General features: G+C 37.6%; 1 protein-coding gene across 1 annotated transcript in view; it reads right to left on the reverse strand.

Moving 5' to 3' along the window:
• The window catches only part of LOC141006861 (uncharacterized), a 34,350-nt gene extending 14,264 nt beyond the window's left edge, over positions 1–20,086 (reverse strand). Inside the window, exons 1-3 of the mRNA XM_073479134.1 lie at positions 19,982–20,086; positions 4,475–4,627; positions 1,522–1,629 (exon numbers count right to left, since the gene is read on the reverse strand). Of these exons, the coding sequence (XP_073335235.1) occupies positions 1,522–1,629; positions 4,475–4,627; positions 19,982–20,002 (282 nt within the window). The 5' untranslated portion in view covers positions 20,003–20,086. The remainder of the gene's footprint in view (positions 1–1,521; positions 1,630–4,474; positions 4,628–19,981) is intronic.
• Positions 20,087–20,865: the final 779 nt, after the last annotated feature.

The raw sequence follows: 20,865 nt of genomic DNA on the forward strand, positions 1-20,865 counted from the left end.
GTTAACGAGGAAAAACAAGCTAAAAACAAAATAAAAAAAGTACCGGGAGCGGCTACGATCGCTGTTAGCACGGCGCCATCTTGGACTAAATCTGTCAGATAAATGTAGTGGAGTAAAAAGTACAGTATTTTTTGCCTTTAAGATGAAGTGGAGTGGAAGTATAAAGTAGCAGAAAATGGAAATAAGTTAACTGTATAAAAAATCAGCTTCCAGAAGGCTCATTTTTCCAGCAGGAACATTTAAACCTCTGTATACAGAGACGGCTGAATATCAAAGTTCAAAATGTGGAAAATTTGGTTTCAGTCAAGTCATAGGATTTACATTTGGGTAAGACATTAGTCTCATTCCCGGAGGGGGATTTTGATGTGAAGGCTGAAGCTGCAGCCTGCATGTGAACTGTGTTAATCAGAAACACTCGCAGCCACATCTGATGTTTCCCCTTTTTCTTCCTCTGTTAACGTGAAATCACTGTTGATCTTTCTGCGTTCAAACTGTCTTTTTTTTAAATTAAACAGACCGTTAAATATTACTGTCAGTCGCAGGGCGCGATAATAAGATTATCAGGAGGGGAAAAAGACAAAAAAGGAGGGTCAGGTTAAGACACGTCGTGACTTTGACTGAAGGTTTCAGGTTCGAAACATGTTTGGATAAAAAAAGGAGGCAGCGTTCCTGCGACGGGGTTATTAATAGATGTTCTTTAGGCCGATTCTATTAAGGAGACGTTCACTCACATTACGAGTCGACAGGAATCACACAAGGACGACTACTGTACTGAACTCACAATCAGCAGCTACTCAACTTTTATTTTGCCTCGCTGGGTATGGACTTACAAAGACGTGTTTTGTTTTTGTTTTGGTATATCTGAGGGGAAAACTGTTATAAATGTCATAATTACAAAGTCAGTAACTTCCTTTAAATCACTTCTTAAATTCATTTTAGCCTTTTTGACTGTTCCTAATGTATTTTATTTGTTTGTAATTCCTCTTCTTAGCTTTTATTGCTTTTACTTGTATCTCGTTTGTCTCGGCTGTTGAGCGTTTACTCTGTTATATTGTCTTAATTGTTAATTTGACTTAAACTCCATGTTAACTTAAACTTGTGCCTTATTTTCTCGACGTACAGGCTGTTTACCTGCATGAAATCAAAGTGATTGGTCAAAACTACTCGGCCTAAAAAACAGACACCAGAACTTCTTGTTCCTTGTGTTTAGTTTCCTCATTCATAAGCAGATATCTGTTTCTAGAGTCAACACACCTAAGATCCAGAACTTGCCCCAGTTAATGAATAATCTCCTTTTTATTCCTGGTTGTTCAGGACAAATTAAAATCCAGCCAAGACAAAAAACACGTACAAATAATCACAAAAATGACTTAGTGAGTTGTGTGAAATGATGATAAATGAACTATAATGAATGTGTGCTCCAGGCAGGTTTATAGGAATGAAGGGAAAAGTAAACAATTGACTGAAATATCCTCCCATGCAGGAGGAGGAGCCCGTCTCCCTCTGTGACCTTTGACCCACCTCTCCATGCTCTCTGGTCCGGCCCTTCGGTGTGTCCTCGGGCAGGAAGTAGAGTCTGGTGCTGGCCAGCAGGTGGCGCCGCGTCTGGTCCTCCCATAGTAAGGTCACCTGCACAAGAAGAAGAAGAAGAAGAAGAAGAAAAAGAGACGCTTTGATGATTTTTTTGTGTGAATTTAAACTATTTGAGAGTTTTTAAAAAGTCCTTTTAAAAAGTTTGTTTGTGGACAGAACAGCCTGACTGAGCAGCTGATTCAGCTCAGAAAAGCCCCGCAGAAACGCTGAAAACAAGCCAGTTTGACAGATGTAATATTTAGCATGTTTGGTCTTGTTACAGGTTAAAGAGCTTCAGACAGAAACAGGAACATTTCTTATCAAAACTGCAGCCGACATGTTGCCCTGTGAAGAGTTTCGGTGCCAACTATACTAAACTTTTCTTCACTTCCTCATTTTGAGGCATTTAAAAATGTTTTTCGAGAAGTCTCTCTCATCACACGTTAACAGAGCCTGAGATGTAAATCTGGAAGTGAACAAACAGGAAACTCGTCCTGATGTTACACACGGCTGATGCAGAGTCGGGAGTTGAAGATGATGTCACGCTGTTACGTCAGTGTCTGGAGGTCGGACGTGATTCTTGGCTGAATCACACGGAGACGTTTCAACACTTTTGTTTGGTTTTTATTCTTTCACACAGAAGGAGAGTGACTGAGTCAACAGTCTGAAACACCTGCCTCACCTGCACTCTCACCTGGGCACCGCATACAGCAGGTAAACCACAACGTACTGCTGGACGTTAACTGGATTTTTTCAATCCACATTTAAATGTGTGCAAATATTGTAATCTGCTCTTTTGTGGAGCAAAGAAACACACAGAGAAACTCTTCACTTCAGCCCACACGGACTGCAACCCGTCTTTCTCAAAGCAATCGTTACGTTCTGGGATTTTGACGGATCTGACTATTTGAAACTTGTTTCTGAATCCCATCCCTCGTGCTTATTACCTGAAGTTAAATATTATTAGAAAATCACTGGCGCCAGCGGTGATATTTCACTGCCTGTCTGCACAAAACAAAAATAACTCGCCCACAAACGCTGAAGATCAGAAGCAAATCAGCAACGATCGCTGAGTGTGAATTATTAAAGGAAAGATGCAATCTGAACATCGACATGTCGCAGACAATATCTAGCGGGTTAAAGATGGCTCTTGCACAAAACCAGGATGTATATGCAGAAGAAACACACAAGTATTTTTGAAGTTGGTGCTTCATGAGCAGAGAAAACCGAGAAAAAAGTGCTGTGGGGTTCCCTTTAGTTCAAAACGTAGAAAACCTACAATAACCATAATGCACTGCACCACAACAATAAACTCTCCCACTGATGGGTGGGGAGCTCTGAGAGAAACAGGCTTTTGACCAGTATTTAACTGTTTTTACGACATGTATTAATTTTTGTTTCATTGCTTTATGAAATCAGCTTGAAGCTGATGTTTTGAGGTGAAGACAAGTTGTTGAATGTGAGTCGGAACAAACGAAAAGAAATAAATATTGAAATAAATTCTGTGTCCTGTTTTATCATATTCAACAGTGTACAACAAGTGAAAGTTTGTGTTGGACATGAATTAACAAGACGATGGTAGTTTCCTAGTTTATTAAAGTGATTTTAAAGGTGTAACGCCCACACAGGCTGTGAATTTAAACCACTTTCAGCATTTAGTTTTAGACTCGTGTTGAAAGTGAAAGTGTTTCAGGTCCCTGTAAGATTTCCCCTGTCGTGAGTTTTTACACAGAAGTGCTCAGGATGATGATTCAGACGTGAGACGAACGCGTTACACACGGTATAACTGATTTAATTCACTACATTAGTTTGTTTCTGTTCAGTTTTTTCAACAAACACATTAACCCAAAAACATGCACTTCACATCCCTTCATGACAATCAATCACCGTCAATACAATATCAACCTAAATACAACGCAATCTCATTAACACTGTTTCAGCTCGCGACCTAAATTCACTAAATATAGCCTTTGCCGTGGGATGTTAGACTCAATAAAACATACTGTCGTCTATAACGCATGTGAGCGGGAACGTGACCCATTTAGGGTTCAGTTTGTAGTTTCAGTTCTGGTTACTCATCATTAACAGTTAAAGGGAAAATCCAACAATTTCACACAACAGGACCAGCTGACTCATCATGGGGGTCACAACGTGCTACGTTACACTTTACTACGACAACTCACCTCATGATATATACTGTAATAAAACATTTGTGTGATTTAAATATAATATTACTAAAATACTTTTGAGTTTAAATGCTTATTGTATGTTGTATTTTTGTATTTCTTTGTTTCTCTAAGCATCTGTACTTACTTCTGTCCTTGTCCTCGCTGCTAGACCTGCAACGATTCATCGAAAATTAGACGACAATGATTTTGATAACATTTGCTGGTTCCAGCTTTTTAAATGTGAAGATTTGCGGCAGTTCTTCGTTATTTATGACATTAAATGAAGAGTCTTTGGGTTTTTGGACTGTTGGTCGGACATAAGAAGACATTTGAAGACTTTGGGCTCTGGGAAATTGTGACTAAATGATTAATAGATAAATCGTAAAAAATAATAATCTTTAGTTGCAGCAACATCTGGATTCTCTCTGAGGATCAATAAAGGTTTATCTTCTTGTAAAGTTTAGTTCAGACATCCAGCTTTTTGGTTTCCACCAGCTGCTGAGGGGAATATCTGGCTCTTTAGCTGCTAAATGCTCCACTTTGTTCACCAGCTTCTCTGTAACTGTGCACGTCTGCTGTACAGTGTTTGTGTGAACCCAAACAATTAAGTTTCAGGTCAGAAAACCAAAATAATGAGCTGAAAGAGTCGATAGACCGATGTCTCCGTGAGCCCTTTATTAATATAAACCTACTGATTGCAGCAGCTTCAGTCTAACAGAGAGCAGGTATCTCACCTCAGCGATGCACACAGGATCCTGCGGTCCACAGCGGATGAAGTAAAACTCCCCGAGCTTCCACACCTGGACGGGCCCGTCGGGTTGAGCTCTGCTGCTCACCGACTTATAGAAGGCATAGCTGCCTCGCTGGCAGGAGGGAGCACCCAACCACTGAGGGAAGAGACAAGACAGCGCCGGTGAGGAGGAGTTAACGGACCCGGTGTGGGTCAACAGCACAGATTTTGCCATTTGATAAGCTCTGCAGATCGATCCTGGACCAGAACTTTACTCACAGACAGAAATAACATTTATCCAGTGAAATCTCACAAAGAGGCCAAAGCTTCCTGATAAAGTAACATGAGACTGAAGGTCAGTGAAAAAAGGAAATAAGTAAGAGATGAGGAAGCAAATATTCTTTAAACCTACAGCTGTTTGAATCGAACAGAGAAATCCAGCAAAAGATACGCTGAACAAATCTTTGTTGTTTTGCTCCGTTTGCACATGTAATGTATTAGTTGTGAGGCTGACGTCAGTTTCACCGAGAGCCTCCCAGATGTCACTGATAAGTCGTGTTTCTGTTGCGTAACGAGTCCTTTTATCTGACAAATTCACAATTCTGGAAAAAAACATTTTGTAGCAATTTTTTCAAGGCAAACTTAAAATCTACATGTGGAAATAATTCATTATAAACCTCGAGCCTCATTACAGAAACCTTCCAGGTTGGAAATCCGACCTTATCTCAGTTTAGGATCATATTAAGGATTACAGATGTTAAATGTTTCCTAACTGCATTTAGGAACAAAAATCCTACTTTATAATAGGATAAGAATTTAGCTATTACAGAACCATCCCAACTTAAACTGATGTTAGCCTCTGAGAGAGGCTAACACGGATGTTAGCTTTACATTTTCCTGACCGTGTATTAATCAGTGTATGAGAGGAATACACTCATTAATACATAGTCAGGAAAATGTAAAGCTAACAGGCTAACATCAGCGTTAGCCTCTCCAAGAGGTTAGCATCATTAATGCCTCCGACTCATCAAAACTAAATTGAACGCCCGTCTTTTCGTGTCCATTTTAGCGAGCTAGCAAGCCAGCGTCAAGTCTAGTCAGACAGCTGTTGTCATGGATACAGGCACGACAGGACGAGTGATGATTGAAGGATCGAGTTTGCAGTTATAGTTTGGATTTTTTAACATGCAAAGTGAGAGATAGGGCAGGAAACAGCCATGAGTTAGTAATCCATGTTGGAAAATAATAAGAAACTTTGAGAGGCACATAACTATTATCCTTTCATTAAGCCAAGTGTTGACAACCTGTTTGTGTCACCAGATGAAAAGTCAGAGAAGCAACAAGTATTAAGTTTTCTTCCTCTGACATCTGAACCAAATGTCATGGCAATCAAATGTTAGAAAGACAGTTCATAAACCATAATGACTGAATCACAAATCAAATGTTTATTGTGGAGTCTGTGACCAACTTTACAGGCACATTCTCAACGTTTTGGAATAAATTTTCATGCAATAAAAAGGGAAACTACCTCAGATGAAGGTTTCCAAATAAAGATTTAAATGCCACAGTCTCTTCACTACATTACCTCGAGCGTGTTAAAGCCATAAATCCAGCAGAATCCACCTCTGACAATAAAGTTGCCCCATCTCGCAGTGAGGCAGTGAGTTTTACATGTATAAACAGCACTCAGGGCAAGATAATGTAATATATTAAACAAGTTGGAGAGGAAACGTTAAAAATTAACTCCTCAGACTGTTAAACCTGACAGAGGCGTATCTGCAGCCCCTGATAGCCACTCAAAATATGTTCAGATATCACTAAAGCTGAAAGTCATGCAGCTTTTTGTACTCAAGTGTTGAGGCGCCTGCTCTCACAAAATGTCTGCCAGCCAGAAAAAAAACCTTTAAAACTAAGACGAGTTTAAACCTGCAAGATCTTTATCAGCTGAACGTGTCACAATTCTTTAACAGAAAACCTCGATTTAATTTATCACACTGAAAAAAAAAACATAAAACAGCAGCCGGCTTCCTCTTATCATCACACGACAACACAGTGGACACGCTTCCTGTCGACCTGATGAACTGAACACATCAGAAGGTAGAAGACAGAAATTATTCTCTACTTTTACTTTCACTGCACAGGAATAAAAAGGCCACGTGTTTCCCAGAAAGGAGTCATAAAATAATCAGCTACAGTTAATCATTCAGTATCAGTAACGTTTCCAACGTGTAAAGTAGTTTCATTTTTCTTCTTTGCCTGTAATTATTATAAACTTCCATCACTTAATGAAATCTCACAGGACTCGCAGGATAGTTTACAGGTCCCAGTTTGATAAAAAATGTGTTATTATGCATCTCTCTGTTTAAACGTTAACTGCAGTCGAAGGGTAAATAATGAGTAATGTGCACACAATGGCAGGAAGTCACGTGACCTTTACTCTCAGGCCAGATCTCCAAAATAAACCTTATATATCGTGATATTAGACTTTATATGTATCGTCTTAGATTATTGGATGTTGTTATATGTGGATCTGACATGAGTGTTGTCTTTTCTTGGTTGTAAAGGCTGTGTTACAGTCATTATGTCCACATTACTGATGTTCATTTATCAAAAATGTCGTTGTGCTAAAGTTTGTGAAAGTCACAGTAGTAGCGACGGTGCTCGGGCGAGACCGATGTGGCGTTTCAGGGCCGCTACCGATACAGATGATTAGAAAACAAGGAGACAGAAAACTGATATTTTGGACCGATATTCATTTGCAGTAATAATTAAACTCTGCGTCAAAATAAAAAAAACAGTGTTGAAATAAACTATAAAGTACAATTTACTCAAGTACTGTTCTGAAGTACATTTTTGAGGTACTTTACTCGAGTATTTCCATTTTCTTCTACTCTATACTTCCTCTCCACTACATTTATTTAATAAATTTAGTTACTAGTTACTTCACAGATTCAGATCATTCAGTGTTTTCATGCTGACTGCAGTCTTTTTCCTCGTTATCATTTATTTACCATCCTTTCATTCTTCATGTCGAACTTGTTTGACGTCAGGACACTTTAAACATTTCAATAATCACTGCAAGTTGGTGGCAGCTGATTTGCATCCAATGAAAAACGTATCACTTCCTGCAAGTGATTCAAAGTAAAAGCCCTAATCCCTCCTTTTCCGTGAAAGGCTTTTACTTTGAAATGGCTACAGGAAGTGTTGAGTTTGCATTAACAGCCTTTGACGTTTGTTTTTCACTGTTAACTGTTTGTTTGCTGCGTCTGCAGCTGTGCTTTGTCACAGTGACATCCTGAGCTAAAGGTTAAGTTTTCTCCCCTAAACTAATGTTTTAGGAAGTTACAGACACTTTTCTTTCTTCCTTTGTTTTGAAAAGAAAATAGCAGATCTTTATTTTAACACCAGTACTGACAGTTTCCTTCCCAGTAAAATAAAATCCAATCCTTCTACGTTACAGTCTCGCTATCAAATGAGCATTTGAAAGTATTTTGACAGGTTCTGTGATATCAGCTTGTGTTCAGTTGTTCTGATTAAAATCTACATTTTCATGTTTCAGTTCATGTCTCGTGTGAATACAAAGAGACGGCTGTGTTGACACTGTGTCAGAGTGAAGAGCTGCGTCTCTCTGTTTTCTGCTACAGCAGGTTGTTTTGTTGTTCAGGTACGATGCAGGAGATCAGAGCGGCTGCAGGCTCATAATGGCTCCTTCAAAAATGCAATAAATGAACTAAAGTCTCAAAAGAGCTTTATTATGCTTCATTACAGCAGCAGCTCATTGTTGGAGCTCACGTTGAGTGAAGCACTGTTGAGAAACCATGATTCATCTCAGAGATGAGAGGAGAAGGTCAGCGCTGCTTTTATTTCTGCACAAACAAACGTAATTACATTTTTTTACATGTTTTGATAAAACGGTTCTGAGCTCAGGATCCAATTAGACGCTTTTTTAATGACTCATCCTATTTTTGTTATCTTAAAGTTTATTTATTCAGGCACACAGGTAATAGCTTTGTTTTAACACAACAGTGAAAAACACACAAATGAAATTACAGAAACTTGATTTGCAACTTTGATAATCAATTCTTCGTTTTACGTCATTTTGATGTTTAAATATCAGATATTTTCTGCTTCTTCTGTGACATTAAAACTGAATTTCTTTGGATATTTGAACTGTTGGAGGAACAAAACAGGCGTTCTGAGGACGTCGCCTGTCTTTCAGTATTGACACATCCGCTGTTTCGTCTTACAGGTCTTACTGGTCTTATAGACTCGCTGCTGTCAGGAAACCTGTTTAAGCTTTATGCAGTTTACTGATGCATCAGACTGCTGTATACATTCGACTGAGGATCGACTGATGTGTTTTATTCAGGGCGGATACCGAGGTATAAAGTACCCAGGAGTCATACAAGTACAGACGTCATGTTAAAATATTATGTAGGTAAAAGTAAAAGTCACCCATATAAATACACAAGTTAAAGAAGTAGTAGTATGAAAGGTGCAAGTGGAGGTGAACTAAACATATATTTATATTTAATTATCAGATCTGATATTCAGCATTTTTCTGATTATTTTAATCTGTGTTTTTTTAAATTAAACTCCTGATAAAATAAATAAATCCAAAAAAATGCTACTTCGGATCTGCTGGAGTCTGTAATCTGCAAAGTAACTAGTAACTAAAGTAATCAAATACATGTAGCCTCCAAAATGAAGTAGAGTGGAAGTATGAAGTAGCAGAAAATTCAATTTTTACTCCATTTTCGATGATCAGAAAAATGTTGAACATCGGATCTGATAATCAGTCGACCTCTATATTTGACTTTATTTTCATCTCATGTTAAATTTCCAACTGAGACATTTAGTCGACCCGACATCTGATGGATTAATAAAGAAAAATAACTGGCAGATTAATCGATAATGAAGATAATCGGTCCTAAAATGTAGCTAAAAATGTGCCATGTAAGCAGCTATAAATGTAACTCGAGCACTCTTACAGCTAACTATCTAAAAATGTTAAATATTTAGTTTATCTCAGTGTTTATTAATAACACTTTTTTTTTCCAGCAGTCATTCTGTGAAGCGCAGTTTCCCCTTTTTGTCCCCAAAATGGCGGATGTGCCACTTGGCAACAATGACTCTCATGTTGAGTTTGTCTTTATTTAATCTGCGGCTCGGTTTACATGGAGCTTCCTGTGTGTTTACACTCTGGATGCGATGAGGAGCACTTGAGCCATCTTACCTCACAAGCAGCGAACGCTCGCTTGTTTGCGGGTGTTTACACGGCGCGAACAATAAATCGAGCACACCTCGAGTGGGTTCATACATCTGTAAGATAATACGGCCTCTGCTGCTGCTGCTGGGCGAATAAACCTGCAGCTTTAAATTTCACTGTTTTGTAAGAGGAAGTGTGAGGAGCCCTGGGCCCGAGACACCCAGAGAGGTTTGTGGGAAAAAAAAAACTTTAATCCAAACACACTAAAGATATTCAGGCAGTTTCTCTTAAATCTGAGGATGTTCTGAAGCTGTTGGAGGCGTCGACACGTCAGTAAACTATAAACCTTTTTCCATTTTAGCAGAAAAATACGTTCCCTTTCCTGCAATCTTAAGCACATGACCCAAATATTAATCTTTGTATCTGTCAGGAGGACGCTGAGCTGCCATTTTGGATCCTGAGCCGCAGCTTCAGTCAGCAGGCTGTGTGTCGGTGTGCTCTGCTACAAACATTACTCACAGATAACCACAAAATGCTCAAGCCAAGGTGACTCAGACCGGCTGAATGAAACAACGTGGACTCGGTTTGACCCACATTGAGTTCATTTCATTAGAAAACGGTTCAAATTTCTTTACATTCTTGTTACATCTTGATAAAACAAAAATAGACATTTAAAAAAATAAACACCAGCTTCAAATTAACATCATTTTGTCATTTTTGCTTTCAAGTTTACAGCGGATTGGTTTGGAGGGCACAAAGCTTTTAAATGAAGCACAAAGGAAACATAAACTCCAGTTCTCACATATCTGCCACAGTTTCACTTCAGTTTATTGGGCTTTAGGTCGAAGTTATTCTGGTTGATGTTAACATTGAGGTTTTGTAAAAACATGTTATTTCTTTTTGTGCACACGAGCACAAATTAGAAGCTTCAGAAGAGCACGTATTCATCTTCATCTTGATTAATCATGTAATCATGTTTTAAATGTCCTGTTCTGTCCAAAACCTTAAGACAAAAACTTTACTATTGTAGCAGCAGTGGTGGGAAGTACCTACATACATTTACTCAAGTGCTGTACTTAAGTAGAGAAGAAGCCTACGTCAGAATATTACTTGAGTCTTTCCGTGTTCTGCTGTTAATTTTATAATCCACTACATTTATTTGAAAGCCAAAGTTGAAATTTATTTATTTATCTGTAATTAGATTAAAGACAAAAAAAAACTTACTTTGATTTGTACTTTTGATACTTCAGCACATTTAATATAAGATATTTTAAGACTTTTACTTGAGTAATATTTGTCTTGGTGACTTTCACTTTAACAGAAATAATATTTTAAACACGACATCTTTATTTTTTACTGAAGTTTGACGCTCGGGTGCTTTTAATGAAACTGCACAGGAGGCAGAAAAGCAGAAAACATTTGAGGTAGATCATCAAAATGAACGATTTTCTGTCCAACTTCTGAACAAAACATTTCAGCTGTGATCTAAATATTTTTACAGTTTCCTTCAGATACAAAAGGTCGATGTCACAAAATGACCCAAAGCAACAGTCTGTTGGTCTATAAAGTCTGTTAATATATCTTCATCTCTTTAAAAAGGTTCAGGAATCCCCCAAAACAGCAACATTACTCCAGCAGAAGGAATATAATGCATCTGGTGGGGACTATTTTCAGTGGCGGATTAATCCACTAGTGAGTATTTGTTGAGATTGAGTCAAAATGGACGACGGTGTGCGTTCAAGGTAACGAAGCAACGTGTCACCTCGTGCGACAGTTTGGCTCACTGATGTGTTTTGGACAACAATGCAGCTCTATGGCTCAGAAGAAAAGAGGATATATAAATTCAGGGTTTTTTATAGCATGCTTCCTCTCTTTATGTTTTATTACAATGGATATAAGAAGGTAAAATCAACAGTAAACGCTGCTGTATGTGCGACACAGGTGACACGATGCTCCAGTTTCTACAGTGACATGAAGCTGCTGCAGGTTTCTGATAGCGAGTCCATCAGACAGCCTCTGCTCCTCTAATCTCCTGTTTGGAGTCAGAGGCCTACGAAGGCTGAAATACAACATGAAACATGATATGAAGCCCCACAGCTGCAAACGTACGAGCCGCGAACGAAACAAATATTTCTCTGTGACACAAACTCGAACTGAAAGAAGCAAGTTTATCTTTTTATCGTTTGTCTTAGATATTGATGGATGTGGGTTTTCAGAGCGAATATTTATCAGTGATCAAGGAGACAGATGATATCTGGAGCTGAAAAATCTGAATCCAATCACCTGAACATGACGTGTTCATACCTGACTTTCATACTGGGAGGTGGAGGTGACGGTGGATACTTCTGATGAGGAACGACGGTGTTTCAACATTTGTAAGCGTGGATGTTTTTAAAGGAGACGTCTCCAGACAAGTTTGTGGCGACAAAAAACTTGTTTTTAAGCCAAAACATGAAGTTTTTCTACTCTAACAAAGTAGTTTTTGTGCCTTAAGATAACCAGATCATAAGCAAAGTGCTGTGACAAGAGAAACATTGAGAATCCTAAAGAAACATAAAGTTGCATAAAAGTTATCTGTGGTTTCGTAGAAACGAACTTTGCCGACATATATTCTGGCAAGTGTTTCCTTTTTCTGCTTCTTTTTTTGGAGGTAAATATTGTTCCTTCTACTCTACGACATTTATTTGATAACTTTAGTCACTAGTTACTTTGCAGATTCAGATTATTCACTGTTGATAGGCCGTTACTGCTGACGTGTAACCAATCAGATAGAGCTGTGGGCGGGACACTGAATGACTAAAGACAGACAGTAGCGCATTTTTAAATAATTTATTTGTTGGTCAAAGAAAAAGTATTGTGTCTGATAATCGGTCTATCCCTAGTTTGTCTTATTTAGGGCTGCAACTAATGACTTTTCCATTATAAAATACTATAAAATATCTTTTTTTCAAACCAACAGCTCAAAAACCCAAAAGGAAAAGAAAAATAGGTAATTTTAGTAATAATTGATTAATCATTCGAGTCAAAGTGCCAAATACTCTGCTACTTTTTATATTATTATTATTCATTCATCCATTTGTATGATTTTGATTTTTGTGAGTCACATAAATGGACTACAACTATCATTTTTATAAAAATAAATCAAATTTTGAATCTTGTTCTGCATGGTGAAGATCTTTGGTTGTCAGACTGGACAAAACAAGATATTTAATGACAACTTTTGGCTTTAGCAAATCTTGATGTGATGTGATAACAACTGTCTGACAATTTGAAGTCAGAACAAAGAATAGACTAATCAAGAAAATAGCTGGCAGATCAATCATTTTTTAAAATAATAGTTTATTGCATAAAATCCTCACGTTTGTGAAACTGGAAGCTGAGAAATTTTTTGTCATTCGTGCTTTAAAAAACGACTGAAATGATTCAAAGATTATGAAAATAGTTGCAGATAAAATGTCGACTAATCACAGCAGCTCTGAGGAGTGAATGAAGCCTGGCTGGACTGTTTCTGAGTACGTGAGAGATTTTTTTTCATCTGAAGTGATTTAAAATAAGGTCACATTCAGCAGGCTTATTATCCACATGAAATAAAAGGCCTAGTGTATAAGATACGGGCGCGGCCGGCTGTGCAGCTGCTATCCATTTACTCATGATAGATGTGACATGAAGATTCACAAAATAAATGTGTATAGTGAGTTTCCTCCGCTCTCTGATCCAGAAATAGTCTGTTATTAAACTGGAGCTCCTCTGTAAAGCGGCCGGTCGTCCTGTTTGAACGCAGCAGCTCTCCTGCCTGCTGCCTAAATGCAGAATATTCTCAAATTCTCACTCCTGTGTTGATCATCCACAACCCCCACCCCACCCAGCACACCCTCCCCCACCCAATACCCATAACCCACCACAGGCAGCCCTCCCCCACTCTCCCCCACCCTCCCCTGTAGCTCTGCAGACCAGCTGCAGCAGGCCTGCGATCAATTTTTAGAAAAAGATACCGAATAAAATGTCACAGCAGCAAAATATCAGCCATACAGCAGCGTTAATACGACTACAGGTAAAAAGCGGCGCTGTATTAAAACACAATGCTTTGACATCAGGTTTAATTGCGTCACTGTGGAGTGTCAGAGACTTTAAAAAGGCCCTGTGGGAAAACTGCAAGACTCCAAAAAAACAACATGGAGTGAAATGTTCCCGTCAGCAACCAGGTATTTGTTTTAGAGGAATATTACGGCGATAGAAAACAAGATTAAAATACAGCTAAAACAGACAAGGTCACTATTGAATGTCACACACCGACTATAGGAGCTGAAATTACAGAGCCCACAAGAGATTCAATAAAACAGAGTCCCTATGGAAACATTATAATGACGCCGAGAGTAAAACGGATTCACTGCAGGGTGGATCAGATAAAGTCATTATGCATCCTGCAGGTCCCTATAGGAACATTATAACGACACTAAATAATCATTAAAAATTCACTGTAAACTCCCAGAGGTACATTTCAAGTCCACGTGAAGAGATTACAATTATATTTCACTGATAAATGAGTCGTTGAGTCAAGTCAAATAACTACAGACACATTATAATGATGGAAAAATGTAGTACTGAGTCACAGAGACACAAAAAATAATATTATGTTCAACTAAAGAGGAAAAAACTATAAACAACAACCCGAGAGGTGGTTTTCGCCACTAAACATTATATAACTATGTTAAAATAAAGAATACAAGATAAACTCTCTACTGTTTGTTGTGAACCCACTGAAGTATATTATACATGTTTTACTGGATATAATACGAGGAGGAATATGATTACGTGAGAATAAAACAGTCTTGAGTACCATTAACAGAGTATCGGCCCCTAAAGGAGTATTACAGGTATATTTTCATGATAATGAGTCATTAAGTTAAATAAAATAACTACAGAGTAACGCAGAGGCATCATACTGATATAAAAAGATCATATTGAATGTAATAAAATCTGGTATAAATAAATCTACATGTCTAATATTATACTCAAGCAAGAGGGGAACAAGTTGGGTAAAATATTGAGAACTTCAGTGGCAGTTTTAGGTGTTACGGGAACTTTTCACGAACATTAAAGTCATATTTTAAGATTGATAATACCAGATAACGTTTTAAAAGATTAATATACAACCCAACTGTGAGCTAAGTACTTTGTTTCTTCATGTTGCAACTTCATGTTTCATTTAATTTTCTGTTCCTCTCTCGTCACCATTCGTCCAGATATAATGACAGCAGTTAATGTTTGTGTAAAACCACAAATACTTTCAAGGTCGACACTCGTACCAAACGTGGCATTAGCTGACTTTCAGATCGGGAGGTGGAGGAGGACGCAACGAGGATGGTAAGCGGGCGGCAACATGTTTTCCTAAACCCTAACCGAGAGGTTTTTGAGCCTAAACCTAACCTAAACTGACGTTAACTTGCAACGTAAGTAAACTTATTTTTAGTTTTGCAGAAACACACTTAGCTAGGATTTGTTCTGGCGACTGGTTAGGTTTAGGCACAAACAAACCACTTGGTAAACATCATGTTTTGGCTTAAAATACCTGTTTTGGCGCCACAAATATGTCTGGAAATTGTCTCGTTTCACACGTACAAACGCCAAAACACAATCTGAAAACTGTAGTCACCGTTTTGTCATCTGTAAATCCTCCACCAGCAGATATGAAAGCCACGTAATAAACTAACGTGAGTGTGATAAGCCAAGTTTTAAACAAATATCAATATGATTCACAGCCTCTGACACGTACGTATGAAAGTATCTGCGGTTTGCATAAACGTTAACTGTTTACATTTTATCTTGACGACTGGGCTGAAATATACTGGACACAAACTGAGGAGGAATATAGTGAAGTAAGAATAAACTCTGAACACAGTATCTGCTCCTAAACAGTAGTATTACTGTATTATAGTATTATTATTATTGGAATATAAGTTATTTATGAGTATAACAGTTTAATTAAGACGCAGAAGCAACAAAATAAAGTCAGATGAAACATTATTGAGCTCCACAGACAGAATATAGGACTTTATAGGAATATTATTTAGGGAATTTAAAGTAATAGTTTGTACCATAAAACATTTACTAAATACTTTGGACCCCTACAGGAATATTACAGATGTATTTAAGGATTACTATGCTTGATAATAATGGGAGAAGAATATAAGAAATAAAGATTAGGACAATATTGAGCACTATAGACAAATTGTCCAATCCAATTAGATACTATAAGAACATATTAATTTAATATGACAAACAATAAAATCACAAGTAAGCTCCACAGACACAATATTATCCCCTATATGTAAATAATAGATATTTTAAAGTACTATAATAAAATAGGATTATGAATATCATGAAGTCAGATTAAGTCTCAGCTGTTTCCTGTGAGCCCCTAAAGGAGCAGTAATACAGTAATACTTCAGATAACGTCTATACAGGCTGCAGCTTGTGTAAGTATTATCATTCTCAAGTACCCGGGACAAAATATTTAACATTAATCAATATAATTTAAGTTACTACAAGAGTATCATGGACACATTTAAGGTATATGATATAAAGATAAAGTCTCTACGGATCACTGGGGACCTCGTCAGTGACAATGGTTACAATTTTATAAAGCTTACAAGTTTGATTAAACTTGATACGATACGAAAAAGACCACAATAAAAGTTATAATAAGCAACTATTGAGTACTACAGACAAATAATAAGCCTTTAGAGGAATACTAGGACAAAGATTAATAAACAAATTAAAGTGAGATAACAAAAAAACTATTAGCCACTACGTTAAGCATTATTTCAGTAAAAGTAGAAAAGTTCTCAAAGTTGACACATTAAAACTAGTTTGTTTATTCTGACCAACAGCTCAAAACACAAACATGTTCAGTTTACTATAATAGCAGAGTGAGGTAACCGGTAATATGTTGACATTTGAGAAGCTAAAAACCTTTTTTACTTTTAATTAAAAAATTATACTTGATTATCAAAATTGTTGCTGCATTAGTTTCTTTCAACTCTGCTTGTTTGAGGGTAAATAAGCAGGACAAACTTAGAGTATCTGACCGTTTCTGCCTCAAACGCATCAATCGACTAAAACATTCCTCTATAAATCCTCTGAACTCGAGTTATAGTACAGTTATATAACTTACGCTGCTCAGAACACACAAATATTTAATTTCCTTTCATACTAGATTAACAACCAGCAAACAGAGAATTTCTGATATTTCTTTAAAAAATGATTAATTGATTACACCAACTGTCCATCAACTGATCGATTAATAGTTCACTATTTCGAAGTATACGAGCAGGAAAAACAAGGAAAATGACAACAACAATAGTCATAAGTAGTACTGGCAGTAACAGTAAGATAATTCAGTATTTAGCTCGTATCTGATGAGCTGCAACAAGAGAATTTTGGCATTTATTGTCATACTTGTCGCTGGTTTATCAACTGATTGATTAATAGTTTGTGCTCTAGTTATCTGAAGGTATGTAAGCAGGAAAAAGGATATAAAAAAGTTAAATTAAATCGGTATTTAGCTCATATTTGATCAGCTGGAACCAGAGAATTGGGTATTTTTGCTTGAAAAGTGTTTAATCGACTATAAAACTGTTGCAGATTTAATTTCTGTGTTTGTTGCCGGTGTTATTTCTGTCCATCAACTGATCGATTATCAGTTTGAGCTTGAACTATTTGAAGCTCAAACAAGCAAAAAATTAAGAAAAGAGAACAACAAAGTCAGATTAATTCAGTATTTTGCGCATATTTGACTGGAACCAGGAATCTGGCATGTTTGTTTTAATTGTTGCTTGTTTATCAACCAGGGAATTTGGGCATTTTTGCTTAAAAACTGATTAATCGATTGTCAGAATTGTTGCTCATCAACTGATTGATTAGTAGTTGGAGCTCTAATTATCTGAAAGGTATATAAGCAAGAAAAAGGATTTAAAAAAGTTAAATTAAATCAGTACTTGGCTCATATTTGATCAGCTGAACCAGAGAATTTGGGTATTTTTGCTTGAAAAGTGATTAATCGACTTTAAAACTGTTGCAGACTTTAATCAACTAATCTATAAAACCTCTGAACTCCAGTTATATGACAGTTATATTACTAAAAATTATCAAAACAGCCACAGACTCCATTTACCATCCTAGTAGACTGAGATAACCAGAAATTATTCACATTTAAGAAGATAAAACCAGCAAATTTTTCATTTTTGCTTTAAATATTTGTCAAAATTGTTGCTTATTCATGAACTGATTGATTAATAGTTTGTTCTCTAGTTATATGAAGATACACAAGCAGCAAAATCAAGGAAAACGACGACAACCAAGTAAGAATAATTAACCAGAGAACTTTTTCGAGGGCATTTTTGCTTAAAAAGTGATTAAATCGACTATAAAGTCGTCGCAGGCTTATTTTCTATTCATCAACTGATCTACAAAGCCTTAAAAATCTAGTTATAGTACAGTTATATCACTTAAATGTGCGTCTATATATCTATAAAAGCCGGAAAAACAAGGAAATATAACGCAACAAAGTGAGAACAAGTCGTTATTTAGCTCTCGCAGACACAGTTTCAGCCCTAGAATGAGCGTTACACGTATATTTACCTTAATTATAGCGACACCGTATGAAAACTACTACCATCGAGTGTGTACGGTGTGTCGTAAACACACTATTATGTAGTATAGAAGTGTTATATGAACGCATGCAGCTCCTGGGGGGGAGGGCCGGCTGAGGCAGGGCTCAGCCTAGTGGTGGAAACCAGGCAGGGCTGAAGCAAGGCAGGAAAAATAAAAGCCACATAATATAATCTGAGCAGTGAGAGGCAGCCCACTGTCCACACACACACACACACAAGAATTTAAGATGGAAACCCTTAATCTGCACCCTGCCTACGTCAGTTCTCGTGATATTTCTGGGAATAATGCAGTGAGATATTTTTTTTTTTCAGTTTTTTTTTCAGTACGGGAAGAGAGAAGGAAGGAAGGAAGGAAGGAGGGGGAATAAAAACCCCTCCGATGAATATTAATAATCACAATAAATAAATAAACAAATAAATAAATAAATCCAAACACTGTACAGTATTGACCTTGGGTATATCCTGTTATTGAAAAAGCTCACAAGTTCACCACTGGAGAGGGAGGAAGAAGAAAAAAAATCCCAATGCTGCAATGAATTAATATTTAAACAGGCAGATTATGAACATAATCAACCAGCAGTGGGGATATTAAATAAACCCACATGAAGCATCCCAGTCAAAATAAATGACTTTGTTCCGTTTTTATCTCGACTAAAAGCTCCACATTGCCCTCCGAGCCTGTGCTGTGTGTCCTTCCTGTGCACTAATCCTCGTTATTTCAAGTCACAGAAACTACAACACAACACACAATATTAACATTCCTCCTTAAACTGTGGCAATTACGCCGGAGACAAAATGTCGGGAGGGATTTTGATAATAATATCAATATGCTTCCTATTATCACCGACACGTTACGGCTGCTCCACCTCGTCCCTGTCGGATAAAATATTTCAATCTTTAATATCACGTCGGTGGTAAAAAAATATTAATTTTTTTTTTTTCTACAACACACACACACACACAAAAAAAAAAAAAAAAAAATGGGGAGAAGAAGAAGAAGAAGAAGAAAAAAAAATGTCGATGCGACGAAACGCTGCTAGCTTAGTTTTTGTGTTGAAACAGGCTGACTAGCTTAAAAGTTTCCTGATATTTTCGGGCAGGCGAACGGGCGAGAAAATTAAATTTTATTTGGCTAATGTGTTGTTGGTGTGGGTGGGGGTGGGTAGCCAGAGGAGAAGCTGGAGCCTGTCGACACGACACACAAAGAAATTAATCATTAACGCGGCGAAAAATATCAGAAATATTAAAAACTGGGATTTAACGTCTCGAGGCTCCGGTGCCCGCCGCGGCGGCAGCTCGGTGTCACACTCGAGTGTTTCCCCCCCCCCCGTCACACAGTGAAAACACAAAATATCCGCGGTTTATTTTCGCAAGAGAAAAGTTGAGCCCCCGTGTTGAATAAAGTTGTAATTGCAGTCGGAGCAACTCTCGGCTGCTCTCCGGGGTTTGGCTGATATGAGAAAACAAATCAATACGACACGCTCAAACTAAAAATGAAATAAAACGCCGAATCGGGCTTCGATTCACAGCGACGCACGGCGACAATATTTCACGCGTCAACAGGTCGCGAAACCCGGCGAGGAAACGCGACGTACATCGACATTTTATTGGGAAATTATATCGGCTTTACCTGTATTGCATTGTGCTCCATTGCAGTCCTGCATTCCCTCTCCGAGGCCCCTCTCCGGTTACACCGCCGGGACTCGCCGACACACAAACAAACGCACCAGAAAGAAAAAATAAAAACGCCAGCTTCTTTTTATTTTTTTTTTCTGCCTTTTCTCTTTTTTCTTTTTCTTTTTTTTGTGGAAATAGGACAGGATCTAGGTGTGGCCAAAGTTTGCCACAGAGTACAACTTAATGTTAAAGTCAAACGGTGGAAGCATCTTTAGCTTCAGCAGCGTGACGTACTTCCGACTGACACCGAACGCGTGGGCGGGGTTTAGGTCCGACAGGGTTCTAAATCAGACCCCCACCCCTCCTCAGAAATGTTGTTAAATTAGCAAAAAAGTGAACGTAGTTTGGCGAGCATGGCTGAGCAGACACATGGGGCTGCTCATTCATTTGTCAGGTTTTTTTATTCTGGCACAACTTTATCAACAGCTGCTCTGATGAACACTGTTTGACATCCTGGATAAAAAAAAAAAAACACACATTTAACCTCAATGTGTAGAAGTCATCTTTTAATGTTACATCTTATGTAAAGTGTACGTGTATATAAAAACATAGTTTAATAAGGAAGTTAATTTAGCAGGGCCGTAAATAAAAAGTCAACATTGTGGGGGGGGGGGATCCTCCCCCCCCCAGAGTAAAAATTAAAAATGTAAAAAATAATTTCTTGCCATTCAAAAATATATAAACGATAAACACCTTATTTATTTTTTGTCTGAAGTGTTTTGTATTACATTTCTCTGTTCTCATTGTATGTAATCGCTGAGATTAAGGATTAAGAACCACAATCACATAAAATCTAGACATCTATTAATTATTTTAAGTCCAGATCCGAGATTTGGT

The sequence above is a fragment of the Pagrus major genome, chromosome 13, assembly GCF_040436345.1.
Source record: "Pagrus major chromosome 13, Pma_NU_1.0".
NCBI classification, from domain to species: Eukaryota; Metazoa; Chordata; class Actinopteri; order Spariformes; family Sparidae; genus Pagrus; species Pagrus major.